The sequence below is a fragment of the Strongylocentrotus purpuratus genome, unplaced genomic scaffold (assembly GCF_000002235.5).
Source record: "Strongylocentrotus purpuratus isolate Spur 01 unplaced genomic scaffold, Spur_5.0 spur5_contig_858, whole genome shotgun sequence".
NCBI lineage: Eukaryota > Metazoa > Echinodermata > Echinoidea > Camarodonta > Strongylocentrotidae > Strongylocentrotus > Strongylocentrotus purpuratus.
Window position 1 is genome coordinate 362539 of NW_022145566.1, and position 21514 is coordinate 384052.

Consider the following 21514-nt stretch of genomic DNA (forward strand, 5'->3'; position numbering starts at 1 on the left):
AAAAAAAACGTATATCGGGTAAAACAAAAGCAAGATATTTGGTATAATCAGAAGCGTCTGCCAGTCACGTCATATTTAGTAAGATCTTTAAGATGTTGGGATCAGAAAGGGCAGATTGTACATAATGGCGGAACATTTGGAAGGAACCAGTCTCGTCACCGTGTTCGCGGATCTTAAAATTGGATGTCGACATGTTTGCTAAACAAGCTCCCAACAAACAATACCTGAATACACGGCCCTATTTGATAAAGCCCTGGCCTCTCCCTCACATTACCTCTACAATCAATGCTCCGACACCGTGTTTAAAGGTCGTGGGGGCTACAAAAAGTCGGTATTAACAAAATAACTGTTATGCTAAGTCAACTTCACCCCTTGTATTATTCAGCTATTTGATACAATAGAAGTCGCTACACTATTTCAACCATGATCGTGCATTCAGGAGCAACCTTACACGAAATTGCCTTTGTGGGACAAATTAGAGTAAACCTCAACAAGACGATCGTCTGCTGGCTAAGTTACAATGCTTTGTTAGTGTGAAGAGTCTGTGGCTCCAGCAGACAATCCTCCTGTCAGGGTTCCCCCTGTATGGCACCAGTCTGCTAAATGGTAATAAAGTTCTTCAATCTTTGTACAGTAACAAAGGGAAAGAAAAGCTAGTACGCCTACCCCGTGTAATAACATTGCGTAATAATGGGAGAAACACCATCTTCAAACATCTCTAAGACATTTGATAAACCAACACAAATATGATCTAGGAAATGTTATCTAAAAATATATTATTTTGTTATGTAATGTAAAATGTTAAACGTGAGTAACATTACCGAACTCATAATAATTTATAGATGACTCTTCAGCTGGAAAGGCGTTGAAAGTCATGTGTATTATGTAGATTTGTTCTTTTAAATAGATACATTTAATTGGTTTTCAAGGGTATTTCATGATTTGTCCCTTGTAGATGTAACTTCGGATGGATGGGGAGTGTTTTTTTATATTTTGCAGGGAATTGAAACGTTTCACTCATTGTTCTAACAGATCAACCTATCAGACAAACCTTAATATAAAGATTACCGACACGTGCATTTAACTGACAGGATTCCCTTTTCATATTGATCGTTTCTTCGAGCTCACCTTAAGTTTGTAACAAGTATGCTAAAAACCATGAGCAATTTCTACCACTTTATAAGGCCCTTGGTTATGTTGAGTGGTTTATTGGTAGGTTGATTGGTGGATTAAGTTGTCTAGCATTTACTCATTTGCTGTCTCGCCTTCTTGTCGTATGAACATTCATCGTTAAATGTTGCCATTCCATCTGTCTATGTTTCTGGCCCATCCCGTCTGTCGGCATCATTCATGCACGACATCTTTTGGTCCGATGTTAAATGCAGAAGAATCGATATGCTAAGAGGAGGTCTCTATCCTATTCAAACATTAAAACCCTTCACAAACAATCTAACCCTCATGAATAATTGAGGACCTTGTTGAAAAGATTGGGAATCCTATTAAAAGTGACTCCTCCTCTTAAAGCCACGCAGGTGGATGCAGCTTAAAAGACCGCAAGACACATCTTTTGTAAGACCGGATGAGAATGTTTCCGCTTTCGAATCATAAATTGTATCTCTTGTCTCACATATCCCAGTGTTTATGGAGAGCCTAATTGGGATGCCTTTTTTTAATTTATCAGTTTCAGTATTTCCTTTTATTAAGCTAAGAATATACGTATTTATCAATTCAGACGTATCATATTGTATGCGTCAACAGGGCAATTTCCACATCGGAAAAAAACACAAAAGAAACACAAATCAAAGTATCTCGTTTCATAAAAGAATGTTGAAAACGTTAACGAGAAGTAAGACATTAATTTCATCATCGTCAGCATTGTCACTATGATAAACGCCATATAGTTTTCTTACTTTTCCGATATTTTTTTTAAATTAAAAGGCCTCCGGATAACCATGATACATTTACAAGTTTCGCTTTTACTTTTCTTTTCCTATACAAAAAATATATATCGAGGCTCTCGACAGCTTCTATTTAAGAAAAAGTAATTAAGGGTGTAAAATACATTATTACCCACCAAATTACTTCTTAATGGAGTAGATCCTTGACCTTTATTTCATTATAACTGAGTTTAAAAATCAGTCCCTGTAAAGAAAGATTAACTCATAAGATGCCTGACTGTTTCTGAATACATTCTTTACACCCACTATACCATCATTTTTACAACAAAGAAACTTGTTCCCAAATAATAAATTATTGTATCACGAGAACCCCAAACAAAGACTTGTGTGTTGAGGTTGACAATAGTTGGAGTACTCGGGCTGAATTGAGAGTCAGGTTAATGTATTGTTTTCTCGGAGAATCGTGGCAAAGTGTATGAATTTCATATATATGTAAATAGAAGTGGAATATATTTGTAGAAATGTAACGTCTAGCTTCAATATTTGATGTCCGTGAACCCTCTTTGGTTACCGGCTGCTAATAGTGTATAGTCGCGGTTGCCTGGGAATTCAAACAGAAAATTCTTGTGCAGTGAGAAACTTTTTTGTCTCAGTAAATATACTTTAGCATATTGATAACGCCATTCTGGTCTACTAAACAATGACTCTGAAAACATATTGTCTTCTAAATACATATTTACTTACATGTATAGTAGAAACCGACTCATCAGACATGTTCTATCATCTTATTGAGTTGTATCAATGAAAATTCGTTTTAAATATGTAGGGCAAACAAATCCTCAAATAACTTATGACCTTCCATTGGCTTTCTGGCTAGTTGTATGTGCCCTACATTAAATGAGTGCAGACAAGTGATATTTAGTGCATTAACGATGTCAGCTACATGTAGGTGTTTGATATTGACAATTCCCATGTGACACTGAAGAACATGACATGAAACTTTACATGTGGGGCTCCATTACCTTAAATCTCATTAGCAGAAGGTAACATCGCGGGTCAGATGAAATTAGCTAAACAAACCAACTTGACCTTGGCAACCCCTCTTCTATCTTCCAATGTTCACTGGCTTCTTGGTACCCATCAAGGGTAGAGATAGTTAACTGTTTTTGATGATGATGGCCCGCGGTTCTGATTCGGGCTCATGTTAAGACTCGCCTCGTTGATCCCTCGCGTCTCGCGGCGTCTTGGTGTTATCTTATGAAGAAGAGTAACGTCACCATCCTGTCAAGTCGAATTCCTTGATGATCTATTTAAAGTTTTAAAACATGTAGATTTTGATTGGGTTGGACTGCAAAGTATCCCGCTTTCATATGAGGTTGTCACGTTGTCTGATTGTGTAAATATGATGATACAACGAGGTTTGAGAAGTAGTACTTATTTTCTCAGAATATGTAAAAGTATATAGGCCTACAGTATGATCTAGATGTCAGTAGATAATGCCGAAAAGATTGTGTCATCTCTCGCACTGTTAGTTATTCAAACTGATACCAAAATCAAGATGACAGGCAATTTTGACTTAATCTTCACTTCAACTTCAAATGTGATATACCTCTAAAAGTAAAAGCCCGGGTCTTATAAAATTTTGTTTCAATATGGATTGATATGGAACGTCAAATTCAATATGACCTGGGAATGATTGACTGTTTTACAAGTCATATAGCTAAAAAGAAAGAAAGAAAAGCGAAACAAAAGAAAGAAAGTAAAGAAACGCGGTTCAGATAAAAACTAATGAAACAAATAGTTTTGACCTTTAATAGTCATTCAATTACGAATGGCAAACCCTTACAATTTCTTTAAAGTGGTTTTGAGAGGTTACCGTTTTACACATTTAATTATATAACGAGAGTAATGCTCTTTGAAAATAATATGATATATTAAATTCTACGCTAAAATTTCATTCAAATACCACCAAAGTCATGAAGAATAATGGTAGGGGAGAAAAACCTCAGTTCCAAAACTCCAAAGTCAATTTGTACTAATGATAAAAATGGCGATGCCGTCTAGAAGCGAAATCCATCATTTTCATTTTAAAAAGGAAATGGTCCAATTAAATTCATTGAAAACTCGCCTATCAATCACCGGAGCCTATTGTGTTTTCGTTTGATAGATTACCAACACATGCTCATTGGATCATTGGGGCGTGTCTTCCCATTGATTGGAACACCATTGGTTCTATATTGTACCCCAAGAATAACCATACTTGTACCCCTCAAGGGGTACATGGCAGGCCCTCTAAACCACATGTATTATCTACCCACTGAGGGCTCGTTAGCAAGTGCAATTTGGGATTTGGAGTCTACTAATTTAGTCACAATTGGGACCAAGTCATCCTTGAAATAAGATGTATTCTTTTCACCAGTGATCTAAATGCTGACTATTTGCTGAATAACTTCGCGTTCCCCAACTGTCGATCAAAACTACAAAAGGTGTCCCTAAAGCTGGTTTGTTTTCTCTATAGAGTCAACTTTCAGACTCTTGAATGCATGTTAAGTGATGGTAAAAGGAACATAATCAGGTATGGAATGAACTGTTTGGAATGAATTCCATACAATTGGATTCCATACAGGGTTTTTTTTTCTTGACTGCAAATCAGAATTGCCACGACACGACCAATGATGTTGATCATGACCCCTCGATCTTGCCTCCTCAGTCTTGTCAATGACCACTGCATCCTGTCATGACCATTGTATCTCAATGGACAATTGGTCTATGCCTGTCTGCTTGGATGCCAGGGGGAGTTTTCTTCTAATGCCAGTAATGGCGTCAAACTGTCCTTTCTACCAGGCTCGCGAGTCTGTCTGGTCTATCTCACTCTATTATAAAATGTCGCTTAAAGCCAAAGTCAAATGCAAAGTCAAAATATTTGTTTTGAGAAATCTCTGTTCTGGAGAAATGGAATGAAATGTATCGCTAAATCTTGGTATTCTGAGGAAAGACAAAATGGGCAAGGTATTTTGGTCATTGACGCCCCTTACGTTACGAAATATTGTTGATTCTTAACATTAATTAACATCGAATGTGTTATTCTACATCATATCATGGTCTGTTTTAAGTAATGCTGTCAATTAACTACGATGATCAGATATACTAAATTATGGGACATGGTCGGTTTGGGGCACAACAGCGTGGACTTGCCAACATACATTGTTTTGTCAGATTTTATTGTAATCCTCTTCTAACTTTGACTTTGGTTAAACGACTAGGCCTATCTTAAAAGTGAGAATAGTTGAATAACAAATCTATTGTCAATTCTGAAATGCGTTTTTCACTGGTTTGATAAAAAGAACAAACTGTAAGTTCCCTTTTGCAGGACAATTCATTTAATCGGCATGGCATTTTTTAATCGACATGTATTCAAGTACCTGCCAAAACTACAGTAGATTTCGATTCATCAGACCAGTTTCAATCATGCATATCATCATGGCTTTTTCTTCTTCTTCTATTCTACCTTTAATCACGTTGTGCTACCAGCGACATCGGGTCAAATATTAGTTGCACAAACTTTCATTCCGTAGTCCGACTTCACATTGAGTCAGCCCTATGGCTCTTTCGCTTATTAACTACCTCAATTCGCTGTATGAAAAAAAGCCAATGTAGGATTAAAGAGGTGAGGATAACATGGATAATTCTCATTCACATAGCAATCGATGAAAAAAAAACATCTTAACATGAACAAATTAATGATTTATCAAATTATATGTAAGAAAGTTTAACTATAAGTGGTCGGTGTAGTGTCAGAAAATGTCAAACGTGAACTTTGCAATGTGTTTATGGAAGTATAAGTATATGTTGGTTTAGAAAGACTGTCGCCCTCCTAAAGACATATATCATAGCCTCAAGCTCTGATTAGAAACTGCCAGACAGTTCGTGACTAAATCTGAGATGAGGTCACAGTCTACTTCATACCCATGCACCAAAAGGGAAGAAAGAAATCACGATGGCCAAGTTGTCGACCGGAACCACAGATATTCTTTGTCTGCAAGAGAAAAATGTCGACACGAGATGTTTTCCTTGTAATTATTGATTCCCACACCTGCTAAACAACCAATTTTTACTGGTTTTGAGGCAAAAATGACTTGAACAATAAAGTATAGCTCTTCGACGTAAACATGTTTTGATGGTTTGTTTTCGAGATAGCTGCATTTAACCGTTAAATCACAATTTACAATAGAAAAGAATTTGTGAGTGCTTTTGATGAAACAATCGCATATTATACTGTGCAGTATGCATCGTGGATTAGTTTTACTAAAAATATTGTGCTTTCAGTTTCAAAGATAACACCATAAAACCTGAGCACAAAAGTAGAATTGGTGATTCAAAGGAAAATAATGGAACCAACAGAGGGAAAGAATGAAAAGAAAATTTGGATTCAAAGAGGAATAAAACAAACATGACAGAAGTCAAGATAAAATCGTCTGTGTCCTATAGTTGTATGTACTATAAAATAATTTTACAGTACGTAATTTTCCCCGAAATGACGTTGGGCTTTTGGTTTATTGATGATAATATACGTTGACAAGTAGTTTGAATGGATCGTCACATTCCCCCTCAGCCCCAGACCAAACTCCAATAATCACATTTTCAGTGTGAATCTGATATCTTTTTAATCATAGCTCGCGTAGTTGAAATCAAATAGCGGAGCTCATATCTAATTTCATTCTAGAATATAGTTTGAATTTATTCAGACCACCGAAGACTGTGACAAAATGCTCTGAGAAACGTTCCCCTTTGATCTTTGTGTCCTACTGTTTGAAGGGGAGGACTATATTTCGTATCCATTTTGATTGACTGATTATCACTGATATTTCATACAGCAATATTATGACAAGAACCCTCCGCGCTTGTTATGTTCTTGAGAAATTTCCTCTTAATTCCATGAATTATCTATTTAAAACTTCTGATGTATCATACAATTCACGTTTAGTCCAAAATGTTAGCGAAGACAGTTGATTTTCACTGCTATTAACTCTCGTCATTCGAATTTACAGGAGTCGTAGTGCAAAGTGGAGTTGGGACACTTTAGGTAGAGACATGGTAGATATAGTTTATAGCGGTTACAACTTTACAAATTATTTATTGATAGAATAAATAGAATAGAAATAAAAGTAATAATAGTACAGAAATAATATAGCAACAGTATATGAAAAGAAACACAGTGGTCATGTTCTCAAAGCTTATGGAGAAAAGGAATGATCCCGTTAGAATTGAAATTCGTGTAAGAATCTGAATTCTAAATTCTAAATCATTATCATTAGGCAACATTGTCCATGATCTAGGCTAGACCATAAAGCCATTTGTTGCGAATATACACATGTTCATTTTAATTTCCATTCATAAAATTATAATATTAAAACCATGATGACACTACTGCGATCATGTTAATTCACTGTCCCGAGTATTCGCTGTTGTTTGCCATTCGGAGTGTACTGCATATTCACTTCCAATATTCGTTTCTATTCAAATTATAAACCGATATACGTTTACTGCTTGTACTAGACAAGGTAGAACATGCTCTGTGAGAGAAACATACCGTATAGGAACACTCTCATATACCACTCCTATTGAATAGTAACTGATTTCTATACTTCTCCTTGAGAAATGTATCCAATTATTGCATTACAATCGTTCTTCGTTTTCATCTGACCTATTCCAGTATATGACGACCTCAAAATATCGAATTTTCAAACCCAAAAGAACAAAATGGAAGCCGAACTTTGCGACTGTTACATGTTCGACCTTGCTCATTCTATGGTATCGGGTTCAATGACAATGTCGTTTCTATGAAATTGAACTTGAGTAGTTTCACACACAATGATTTTCCTCGATATTTTTAAGGATCGTCATTCTTTGTAATAAGGTCACATTATTTTGTTTTCTGTATTCAAAATGTCCTTCAATGGATAAGTAAATTGCATTTTCAATGTAGAAGAATGCAAGGTGTTTTTGATGCAATATAACTTAAATCCAAAGTATCGGTTGCTTTACCAAGTAGGCCTAAAGTCAGCGAAACCACGTTCAAAACATACAATCGTTTTCATAAATTTGAATTTAATTCTGTGTATTGAAAAGGGTCGTTTTGCCAGAACATGCCACGTAACCACAATATACACAATAATATGACGATCATCCTGTTCTTTTCATTTCCAGCGAGTCGTGAGGCAGCGTTCACCTACGCGATCACGTCAGCGGGCGTGGTCAACGCCATCAGTCGATCATGCAGGGAAGGACAGCTCTCAACATGCGGGTGTGGCAAGTCGCCACGCCCACCAGACATCCCTCGGGACTGGGTGTGGGGAGGATGCGGCGACAACATCGACTACGGCTTCCGTTTCGCCAGGGAGTTCGTCGACGCCCGTGAGATGGAGACGAACCCTCAACGAGGAAGCTTCGCCTATGATCGGATGAAGATGAACCTGCATAATAATGAAGCTGGTAGAAAGGTACAGAATCCCTTTATTTCCTTCTCGTTCCTCCCTTCCCTAATGATCTCTTGATATAATCGTTTATTCTCATTACCATAAGATTTACTCTTCATCATTATCTTGTTACTTTATTTCAACTTGTCTTATCATTTCACTGTAGTTGTCATCGTTTTCCTATTGGTCACCTCACCTGCAAGGACAAGTGCAATGACTGAAGATTAACTTCTTTACTACACCTGTTTCATCCCCGTTCTCCCAAAATACTATTTTCATATTCCTATAGTCTACCCCACTGATTTACGTAGATTTGTGAGATCGGCAGCTCCCGATATTATTTCCAGCCATTTCTTGTCCCGTGAATATTCATAGTTACGAATGATATTTTGTTGGTCCTAGCGGTTATTGAACCTTTTATAACATGGATTTGAAGAGTTTCATTCCAAAAGGAGCTAAATCCACTTTGGGTACTTCTGAGTAAATCACCTTTTTTTATTTCTCCACTTTCCCTTTAGCCATGGACCTTAATGTTGTTATATATTTCAAAGGTGTCATCCTGGGCCAATAATATATGATAAAAAAAAATATACCAGTTTTCCCTGATTTTTACTAAATTTTTAGAATTTTTGTTTTCGTGGATTTAGCTCCTTTTGGAATGAAACATGATATTGTACCTGGAAAATTTCATATTTTCTCAATAAAGTCACTGAAATGTATTCAAATGTAGTAGCAAACCTTTCCTTTTAAATAATAATAGTGAAATCGCAACTAAAAACACCTTTTGAAAAGAAAGTAAACAACATATCACATTTTCATTCCAAAAGGAGCTAAATCCGTTTCATTCCAAAAGGAGCTAAATCCATGTTTCATTCCAAAAGGAGCTAAATCCACAAAATCTAAAAATTTAGTAAAAATCACAAATAACTGGTAGATTTTTTTTCTTATCATATATTATTGGCCCAGGGCGACACCTTTAACATATATAACAACATAAAGGTACATTGCTAAAGGGAAAGTGGAGAAATAAAAAAGGTGATTTCCTCAGAAGTACCCAAAGTGGATTTAGCTCCTTTTGGAATGAAACCGATTTGGATTTAGCTCCTTTTGGAATGAAACATGATATTGTACATAAATTTTGTCATACTTCCTGGTGAAATTTTCGAATGTGATATAGCGCATTTTGTCTCCATGTAGGATAACATTATTTTAAGACAAATAACTCCATTTTGATAAAATATGGATTTAGCTCCTTTTGGAATCAAGCTCTTCATTTAATGAGGTTCCTACCCCAGACGTTATAACGACCCCGTACTGATAGATGAATCATACTTGATATCCCTGATCATTTTATTTTCCCAAACCCAAATTCGCCAAGGATTTTACAAGACCTAGTATCGACGTCGTTTTTATTTTGTGAACGGTTTAAAAGTCAGATCGTGTGATTCAACCAGTAATAGTGGTTCCTTGCAGTTGTTTGTTTGTTTTCGTTTGTTATTTAATTGTTGCTGCCCTCCTTTATTTTCCATTTTGTATCCACACCCTTCTATTCCATTTTGGAGTTTGAAAAATGAAGAGGTTTTCCAGACCGCTGATCTACTCTCTTCAAATAATTCATAGTGGATTCTTTGCGTTGTTTCATGACTCCATTAGATCGCTTACATGATATCACCAGAGAGTGAACAACATGAACATTATGAAACATAATAGAAGAAGTCCTGGTTTCAGAAGTACACATTCTCTCCTTTATAAAACAAGATGAAAGGGATGGGATTTGGAGTCAGGTCTGAACAATGGCGGATAGATATCTCTTATTAGATCGTTAATCTCGACTTATCACGCTGTGACGAGGACTGAATCCTCTTTGGTTTGTGGAAGTCCGATCAGGCGGATTGTGGCTGATAGATTGTATGAGTAAGACACTAGCAAGGTTTCTGGACGGCTATTCTTAGATACCTAAGATCCATGAGACCATCGGATGAGCATTATCGGAGGAAGGCCATTTCATAGAGCTCAGATATGATGCACTTTTAACTGGATACTCCCCACTGATCTAAGACAGAGGTTACATTGTTTAGTCGAGAATAATATCCGAAGAATTGAACATTCTTCTTTTTCATTTTTTTTGGACAGCATTCGCACCAGCTTATGTGATATGGTCTGTTAAAGATCCCGTTTTGTATTTTCGTCACTTATTTTACTGGCTCATCGTAGCATACTGCTATCATGGCTACATTTTCTTATCGTTACCACGGCTCTTTTAGGGGGACAAAGCTTTCATAGTCTCGTTTGACGCTAGGAAATGAATTAGAATTTTGTCACAATTATCACTGAACAATATAGATGCGAACATATTTTTCCTTTTTTGTGAAGAGATAGAACAATTAAAATAAGAAAAGAAATGTATCTATGATGTACAATGTAGGGTGCTTTCAGAGAATAAATGATTGTCGTGGTGGAAAACTTTTTACGTTAGGAACGTTAAGATATATCTCGAAGTATATATCATTGTGAAAAGATCTGATTTCACCCCAGGCCGGCAATGAAGCATTATTTCGTCTTTTCCATCAGTCACTCTGAGCCGACTCGACGATGGAAACAATTTGAAAGTACGGCTCGACTTTCCCTACTTTTTTTTTTTACTCGAATAAAATAACCGACCGGAATGCGAAGAGGGAAAAAATGGTTCCTTTTTTAGGCGTGCAGAATTCCCAGTCGTCGTTTAGTGCTGATGATATACAGCCGACCTACACTCAAACCAAATATGCAAACTGCCTGCAGCCACAGTAGCACTCCAACCAAATATTATATAAATATTGGCCCATACTCTACACCCGGTGGAACCATGGGTTTAAACCAGCTTCCCCCTTCTCTCAACCATGGAGACCAAGTGAGGAAAAAATATACCTATCGAAATCATATTTCTCACTTCTTACTTTTTCTTCTGACTAGCGGAGGGTTCTCTTTCTCGAACTCCCTTTTAGCCCGGGGTTACATTTAAAACATGTCATTTGTTATTTGTAGGTTAAGAAAGATTTTCCGCGTTTCGTTTTATATCACCTCATTATTTGAGGCAACATTCATCACGATGGAATCGATTGAGGAGCATAGCCTGGAAGAATGAAAAGTGGCGCCCCAGGCCTTTGTGGTCCAGAGCAACAAGTCCAGGCGGGAGGGAGAAAATAAAATGTTCGATTATAGCCTAGGCATAGCATCGTCAGGGAAACGGGGTTGTTTATTTGATTTCTTAGGGTGCACTGCCCCGTCAACGAGATGTTTCCATTCAAAACAAAATTGTCAGCATGAATGAGGTACAGATTTTCTATCACGGAAATGGGGAATATACCGACATGCGTTTATTTTATAATGTCCTTCATTATTTTGAAATCGACTGTCAGAACACTTTCAAACCAAGCACACTACAGATGGAGAACAGTTGGAAAAAATACACATTTAAAAGCTGTCCCCAAAAAATGTATTTTTGTAAATGAACTAGAAGTATGCCTATGTCATCTTATAGAATATAAATAGACATTTTTGAAACCCACTTTAACGCTCTTGTGGAAGTATAACATGACATAGTCCATGCTTATACTCTCATACAATCTGACAAGTTATGTAATGCTTTCACAAAAAGTTCATTAAAAGATTACACATTATCGTCAACATAGAAGCCATGTCATGTTAATATCATGAGCATTGGTTCAGGAACAGAAAGCTTGGCTGAGCTTCTCCCTCTTTAAAATCCTCACCTGAACGACACTCAAGCATGCAAGTACTCAAGGAATCACTTGATGCAACGTGAGGAAGACTGGTAGCAGCGTGATAGGTGAGAACAAGATGTATTCGTTCTGGTTCAGTGGGAGGTGTATATCAACCGCCAGCTTACCGCCAGCCTCTCTAGAATTTCCTCTTGAAATCCTATCTCCAATCGGACATCGGAGTAAGGTTTCCCACACGACTGCGTTAACACCAACAAGATATGAATGATTCGAAGACATAACTTATGTTTATCTTTTTGAAAGGACATCGGAGTAAGCATAGACCTAGGTCTATGAAGTAAGGTATCCCGCACGACTGCGTTAACACCAACAATATATGAATGATTCGAAGACACAACTTAACTTTATCATCCCTACCATGTTCATCTTTTTGAAAGGACATCGGAGTAAGGTTTCTCACACGACTGCGTTAACACCGACAAGATATGAATGATTCGAAGACACAACTTAACTTTACCAATAATGTTCATCCTTTTAAAAGGACATGGACTGCATAACTTTGTAGTAGACATTCCTTTAAACTGATTATGCAATATGCATTATTATAATTCCTACATGAGTTATATAATGTTATTATTTATCTAACTTAAGGGACGATAGGAGCATTTTTTAAAAAACAAAGTAGTATCTTTTCGAGTAAGATTGCTGTACTCCACCTAGCTGTACATTCCATTGCTTATGTTATGGTTAAATGAATTTAATATTAGTGACGTTTGTTGTCGTCGAGTTATATCATAAATGTTAAAGATAATCATACTTTTTAATCAATAATATTTCACAAGCTTGCCGAAAAGTGACCTACATAAAATATGGTAGCGATTGGCTGCGAATATTTCCATGGACATGATGGATACCCGGATTCCGTGTTGCGTTGGTGCAGATGTGAACAGAGAACCCAAGTGTACGCAAGCGATCCAGGAGGGTTAAAACCATTCTTAACCCTATCCATCGCGACCCTCCACCATTACCATCAACTGTCACAAACTGTATCGTGTGGATTTTACCAAGAACTTCCACAAGAATTCGCATCCATGTTGAGATTAGTGGATGCATGTAGTATGACGGCTGGTCGTATTGGTTGCCTCGATTGGTCCTTCTGACGTATAGAGTATATGAATTGGCGCCATATGACAGGTTTTCTCATGAAAATTGACGATTTCAGAATAAAAGTTCGGGTCTTGGGCATGGCAAAGTATTTTTTTGCTGTGGTTACAAGCAATGAAATTACTGGTATGTGGGGATAAACTTCATAGAAAGCACCTCATCGTATTTCTTGTAATAATGAGTGTGTTTGAGTAGAAGCAGGCTAAGGGTGACGAAACGAAATGGCAACACGTGTTGTGACGACGAACTTTTATCACTGAAAAATCCTCTTGATTACGGATGGATACAATCTTAGAAAATCGTATGCCATACTATGAGTGCATGCCAAGTATATAAAGGTGTATAAAATCATGCCAATTTTGTTTCCCATTGCGCCATCACAGACAAAAATAATGTAACGTAAGAAATGTCCATTGTGATTAAAACTCGCAACTGTACAAAAGTATTTCGATGTAGAGATGACTACTCATGGAACGGAAGTATAAGAAGAAGAGGAAAGAAGTTGAAGAAAAAGTTTCCCTTCACCTGGAACAAGGGGTGTATGAAGATAGATAGAGGTTGAAGTTAGGTTAAACCCCGGTAATCTGTTTACGTCAGTCTGTCACTGCAACGCGGTTAAACTCAGTGACGCGCCGACGACAAAGAAAGATACACTCTCTGCTAGTGAGGTGGGGGTGGAGGGCGGGAGGATGGTGACAACAGAAATCGTGGAAGGGAGAGAACATTGAATGGGGAATGGAAAAGAGTCCAAAATGATAGAAATAAAATAATCAATATCTTACTGTCAACGAGAATTATCAAGCAGCAAATATTTTCTAATGATAGATACCTCTAGAAAGTGAATATCCCGTTTTGACGTTTTATATTTATAATCAAGCATGATCTTTAAAAGATAAATTTTTCTGTTCATCATATTTTTTACATTCGCCCTTTCATAAGGCTGATCTTGCTAATAATAATATTGCTGATTCCTTTGATAAAACGGTCATAATAAATTATAGCTTTAATTCGCATTCTTAAAAGAAGAAGTGACAGGTAGCTGATTAAGCCACTATATAATGACAAATGCTCCAATATACATTTATATTTTTTAAACGCCTTCAACAAATACGAAATGAATTTTCTTGTAAACCGATCAGAAGCTGACATGGTATTTTGATCGAGAAATGATGGAAACAGAACCAGTCATTGCCCCAACAGTACTGCCGACAATGCTTAGATAATTACTCGGTCACAAATGGAAACCAAAGCCATAAATCAACCTTTTTTCAACCTATAGTTCAAAAGTTCAAATTCAAATGAAGCTACCCATCACAATGCGTGGTTCAAACGGGAAATTATCAAAATCGTTCATCAACATTGATACATCATTGTTACAATGAAAACTATATGAGCCTTTCCTTTTCCATGAATAATTTCCCATTTCGTTCTAGTTCATACTTATTTGACAGACATCTGAAGCATTATTAGAATATAACGTTAATCGTAGTTTTTCTCCCAGATGACCTTATGCATTCGAACTTCCAAACGACGCGCACGCTTTTAAAACAAAACAAAAACAACAGCGGTGATGATGACGACGACAGTAATTTTAAAAAACCATAAGAAATTTTAAAAACTAAATTTCGTCTAGATATTAGACTAGACAGCACCTGTCTGTAACAATGGTGACAAATTTGACTGTAGTATTTTTGACAGAATCTTAGGGCAATCAATTAGAATGCAATTACCCTACCCCGCAGGAGTATACTACGCTTCTGTCTCACGGTGTACCAAAATGAATTAAGCGGTAAGAAAGAAGACGAAAATATTAGGTGTAAGAAAAAATGCGAGAGAAACGAAAGAAAATAAAGTTGACATCTCAAATTCTGGGTCCGTAGGCATAAGGTGAATTTGCACTTCAGAAGGTGTTAATCCTTTTGTTCCTAATCAAAACACCCTTTGGTGCCCTTCTTTCAATCCATTTTTAACCGTATCCGGCGTTGTTCCTTTCGCCATCAGAATACCTCAAAGTGAATAGAAACCCTTCTTTTAAATTTGGTATTCCTTTGACAATTTTCTCTTTTATTTCGTCAACGCATACCTCGTGAATTGTTGCAGTCAATTTAGAGCGGACAAAAGACACGAATTGGCTGCTTTGAACATCTAGCAATGGCAGGTGAACTTGACCATTCTTAGTTCAATTTCACGGTTATTGCTCTTCTGTTGTGGTCTTCACTCGTTTGGCTGGCGTCCGATCTCTTTCACGGAATTGCGCAAGTCGGCCCAGAGGCAGTGACCACAAAGAACGATGTGAACAAAGTTTGCTTACGGAACATTTCGTCACAAATGAATCATGAAATGTGAAATTATGTATGGCAGAAAAGAGAGTACGATTTGGTTTGGCAATATAAACGTTACGTATCGTTACCTGTTTGCAAATAAATACATAAACATTGTCTGCTTTCCACCAGGGGTCCGGTACAACTTCGAGAAAAAAAGGGGGAGAAGGCCCTTCTCAAACTTTTCAGTGGCTGTATTTGTTATTGCACCCAAGGCTTTGAATAGCATTCGCGCAATAGCAACAGCAGTAGGTGACCGCTCACGATTTTGTTTTAGGTTTCCCACCTTTTTTCTCGAGGAGTAATTGCAGCCGGTGGAACACCCGATATCCTAAAGCAGGTCCACCTTGGATTTCGAGCGTTGCAGGACGTGTGGCTGCCCGAAGACGGTGGGTGAGACCCGCAGGGAACGCTCCGTACTGTTTACAATATAAATATCAGTTGAACCCCCTCTCTCTTGAAGGCTGATGAAAACTTCTCGACAGATTAATTAGCTCAGTTGAGTAAATCGCAACAATGGAAGAAAGCGAGAGAGCTCACGGCACTTTCTCAAGCTTTCACTGGGTTTCTTATCGAATGTTGGTTTAATGGGACTGGGGTTAAGAGCCTCTACTTACAATTTGTAAGACCTGGAGAAGATTTGTGCTGACAACATGAATGTAGACCAATTTCAGCATTAGAGAATAGGTCGGAAATTGGTTATAAAACATTCCTATGTACCAAATACACTGGCAGAAAAGTGAGTTGAACTCCCGCTTGCAGTTCCCAAGTGCACTATATCTGAGATACCTCAAACATGAAGCAAAGTTCCTCGTCCCTATTTCGTCGAGGAACGAATTCCTCCTTTACGATGGTTCCATAAATTTACGTATCCCAAAGTGATCAGAGATTCTTGTTTCTTTGCTTGATATCTTTCTATTTTACTATCATATTCTAAGAGTCAGTAGTTTCCAGTCAGATCCGGTGCACTCACGTCAATGACTGATAAATCTAAATTCATATTTTTGTCTTAAGCTTTTTTGTTCTCCTCTTTAAAGCGGGACTGCACTACTTGTAGCTACTTGCGCCCTATTCAGCCGACAATGCCTAGGCGGTACCCGCTGATCCCCATGGTCCCCTTTTTCTTATGTTGATAGAGAGCTATTTTGATGTGATAACCACCTTTCGATGACCACGCAGGGAGATCTAATCTCTCCTGGCCAAACTAGTGCAGATAGGCTTTAAATAATGAAACACAGTACTAATATTACTACCATTTTTTTTCAAATGCTACATCACTGAGTGACAACGATTATTCTCCCCCAACTACAGCTCACATTGATTACATTCGCTTAAAACTTCTCTGTTCTTAAAGGTTGTCTTTTTATCTTCTTCTTTTTATGCATATAGGCGGTTTACGATAACGCGGGAACCGAATGCAAGTGCCACGGTGTGTCCGGATCGTGCAGTCTGAAGACATGCTGGTTACAGCTGAGTCCTTTCAACCGTGTCGGCACCATTCTCAAGGACAAGTACGACGGCGCCACCAACGTCCGCGTCAACAAGAAAGGCAGGCTGGTGAACAGCGATGCCCGTTTCAACAAGCCAACCCGTGATGACCTGGTGTACCTTCAGCCGTCACCAGACTACTGTCTTCCTGACATACAGACTGGTTCATTGGGCACGACGGGTCGCGAGTGTAACAAGACATCCATGGGAACCGATGGATGCACGTTGATGTGCTGTGGAAGAGGCTACAACTCCTTCACGAAGGAGGTCGTCGAAAGATGCAAATGCAAATTCAAGTGGTGCTGCTACGTCAAGTGTCGGAAGTGCAGAACATTGGTTGATGTACATGTTTGTAAATAGAACAGAACATTTTGCACAAAACTAGTACTTTTGTGGACGTATTTATAATGTGACAATGCACCAGTTAGAGGTCATCCTACAGTTTCATCCTACAGATTCTGCCATGCAGCGTCATAAGCCAGAGTGGAACTGCAACATAGATGACGCTCAATCTTCTTCCTTGTCCAGATATCCTTAAGCTTCAAGAGTGTCTTCGGGAGTGTTTTCCTGAATACGTCTATGTCTACATCTACGGTAGACGTCTTTAGATGGAGACTCCTGTCATTTCAAAAGCAAGAGAAATGGGTTATCATGTACTTTGTCGTCGGGAAATGAAAATCTATTCTAGAGCCAGAATGTGTGCAAAGTGTGCCATTTGATTGAGTTGGTGGCCGTTATGGTTTTGCATTGTTATGTGTACAGTCTTGTACAGGTTGTAACATGGTACATTTATAAGTTATTTGATCTCACTTTGCCGATGTTTCAAGGAAAGAAAGCTGCAAAATGTTGGAGATGGTCTTAGTCTGATTTACAGAAAACCGTAGGTATAGTAAAGTGATCGGATGCCGTATGAATTACGAAAATTGTATTTGGATAATTCATAATGTTCATAATTTATCGGCAACATAATGTTAGACCAACTATTGTAAATCGTATCAGGGTGAATCATGAATATTTTACGTGATGAAGATGAAAAATCACGAGGTATTACACGAGGCTGTAACCTTGTTCTCGGTAGGCCTTCGCATGGCCTTAACGGGAAAGAAGTTAGAACACTATAGGAAGTCACCTACTTGTTTCAAAGACAGACTGTTACGAACAAGTTAGCCTCTGTCAGTCAAGGTGTACCATGTCCCGTTACAAACGTGCTGTAATCATGGAACCAATGGTCAAGATATTGGTAGTTGTTCTTGGTGACCATTTGAAAATTAGTTGGATATTACACCAATGCACAAAGGGAACGTGAACCTCATACACACATATAGCATTCGATGACGTTGACTGCCGAGCGGATGTTTCCTTTGAAATAATGTTGAATGATCATCAAAACGAACTGAAATGGCGCCCTGTACAGACTATGCGATGAAATGACGGATGAGAATTCGAGATGCGCCTGATGAAAATTTAAAAATGTATTTAATATTAATTATAATCATAATATGGACTTGTGGCTACCAGAAGCGTGATGAAATTAATTGAACCTTATGCACAGTTTCTGTGACAACCTGACCGGAAGATATGTTTTGGGGGACTAACACGAGAGACAATAACATCACGTTTGGTAGTAGGTAAATATATATCTCGGGATAGCGACATACAATTGAGGATGTGTTATCCGGTAATAACATTGGAATTCCACAAACAATTATTGGAAATGTAGTTTTTTGTAGCTATAAGACAGGGTCCACATCCAATTGGAACTAATTATAAGACATATAACAGTTTGAGAAATTGCAGTATACCTTAAAATCACTAGTTACATTATCCATAAGAGATACTTGCAATGGAAAAGTTGTCTAGAACATCGTTCTTGACTTGTAAAGCTCTTAAACAAAATAATACACTATGTAAAGGAATACCTTTATGGTTACTAAAGAGTAACACATAAACCCACAGTACGGAAAACTTCCTTTGATCACAGTACTATGATGAAATCACCATTTCCACCGAGGATGTACAAAAATCACCTACGTAAATTATTGGAAACTCAGTCTCGAAAATAAGAATGGTAAAACTTAGTACGTCTCATAATTGCAGCAGTGATTATAATAGCAATGCTCTGTTTCGTGTAAGCTGTATAACTAGTGAAATGTTCAGTGAAATTTCACGATAATTATGTCACGATGTTTAAAATCCTACGCACATTCTCACGTGTGCAGGAATTCTTTGAAGATGAAGTGTAAATCAGTGTATCACTTTGATGATACAGCTAGCAATTTATTGTTCCTTTTAGCCGCTTCATAACTCATGTATTAGGATAGGAAGAGAACAATACGCACAACTGTGATCAAATGTTACTTGTGTTTCTTACCATAATTTATACCTATGGTTCGGGAATACCTGCATTTTTCTTTTCTTAAAATGTTACATTAGGTGATAATTTTTGCTTTTGACATGATGGTGTTAGGGTTTATAAATGATTTAGGACTAAAGGTATCGATAAAAACATATTTATAGCCTCTGTAATAAAACATAGACAACGTTATACCTTTATCTTTAGTATAGTTAGCTCTACAAGATGTAGACTATTATAGCTACAAGCTACAACCATAAAGCTGCTTTATTAGATGTTATCAGTTATGTTTAGCAAACCATTTTGGGGGTTTAAAATCTGTTATAAAGGTATATGTTTTCATGTCTCTAAATCTGACATTATTGTATATTATTTTTCTCGAATGTTTGTGTATACCGAAATGATGGAACTTTTGTAAATAACTGAAAATATGTATTTTTAGCTAAATAAAATATTCATGTATTGACTTGGCGGATGAACAGAAGGGAATGTAATTTCTCGAATTTATTGTAATGATAACAAACGAAGTTGTGTTGTTCTCTTCTCTTTGAATAAAGTACAGTAGTTCGATTATTATATTACTTGGAGAGAGAAAAAGACATCACCAAGAAAATGCTCCTACACTATTGTTGATTTAAATTCATTAACGGTAATTTTGAAGAATGAAAAGAGGTTTACATAAATTATTTGTCGTTGTGGCACACTATTCTGTTGAAGCTTTTTACCAATGTGAAGTCTTTTCAAAATTTTGTACCTAGATTTGTAGGAATGCTTGCTAAAGTATTACATGGAAATGCGTTAGGCGAATGAGGAACAAAAATACAGAACCCTCATGAATAAATTACCATCTCCATCTGTTATTCACTAGTATTTTCATCATTCAAGAGTATGATAGTTTCCTGGAGATAACGTTGGGAAATTAGCTGCTACGTCAGAAAACAGGGTTTGTTCATCCCTATTCGTCTTTGCCATTCGTTTTCACACACACACCCCTCTCTCTCTCTCTCTCTCTCTCTCTCTCTCTCTCTCTCCATCTCCCTCCATTATACTCTAACTCCCTCCCTCCCTCCATTGCTTGTTTTCAGCCACTTACATAATAATGTTTTCCTTCATTTAACTTTGATGGCGTTTTTCTTCTTCTCCATGTCTGCCAAGTACTCTATTTCATTTTATTATATGTGGGGGTCTTCCCACTGTATAAAGTACTTTTTGATAGATATTCTCTCTCATCATGCTCACATTCTTCCGAAACTGTAGAGAGATGCATTAATAATCTTGCTTCTAATATATGAAACAAATTTTAATTACTGATTTAAAAAAAAACACGTTGAAATGCATGAAATAACTCAATTAAATGAGAAATGAAATAATATAATGCTTGATATCATTCGAGGCTCCTACTTTTCTTTAAAGAAGGATACTGTTTATCCAATAATACAGTATCGATATGGTTGTATTTTGTAGTATTCATTCAGTGTACCACCGATATGATGTTATATATTTTCGAGAGATCGCATTAAAACTGAGCGTGAAACTAATCAATATTGTGTTGAAATTACCTATTGTTTGAGTGTATACGGTATGTCTATGCTGTTTTCTTGCAATATTGTGATGAGTGATCCTTTACATTAATAAATAGTTTTACAATATATTCATTTTAATATGCTTTAATAGTGAAATCACTTGATAATGATGATAATAACAATGTCTTCTATAACGCCCGGTATCCGCCTGATATGCCTCTCATGGCCCTTGCTCCAAATGTATTATTCAGTAATTACACTCTGTAGGTGCGCTGCTCGTGGTATATACACAACAATATTAATAGTTCCAGATGAAATTCCCAGTTGGTCTTTTAGTTATTAAATAAATATCATTAGTTTATTCTTAACTTTGCAAAATGAAACAAACTTATCTATATGCATAATCAATCAATAAATCAGCCCCAAATTGTCGTCATTGTATTATACTCCAAACAACAGATTTGCAATAATTATTATTTTAATTAATTGTATCAGGAAAATTACCCCCTGGACAATCACCCCCAGAAAATTACCCCCCCCCCGGAAAACTACCCCCAAGGACAATAACT

General features: G+C 37.2%; 1 protein-coding gene across 3 annotated transcripts in view; it reads left to right on the plus strand.

Moving 5' to 3' along the window:
• Window positions 1-20963, plus strand: part of LOC578814 (wingless-related MMTV integration site 5A) — a 40859-nt gene extending 19896 nt beyond the window's left edge. For all 3 annotated transcript variants that reach the window (XM_030997101.1, XM_011671874.2, XM_774853.5), the window contains exons 4-5: window positions 8106-8398; window positions 16971-20963. In XM_030997101.1, coding sequence (XP_030852961.1) covers window positions 8106-8398; window positions 16971-17429 — 752 coding nt within the window. In that variant the 3' untranslated portion in view covers window positions 17430-20963. The remainder of the gene's footprint in view (window positions 1-8105; window positions 8399-16970) is intronic.
• The last annotated feature ends 551 nt before the right edge of the window (window positions 20964-21514 follow it).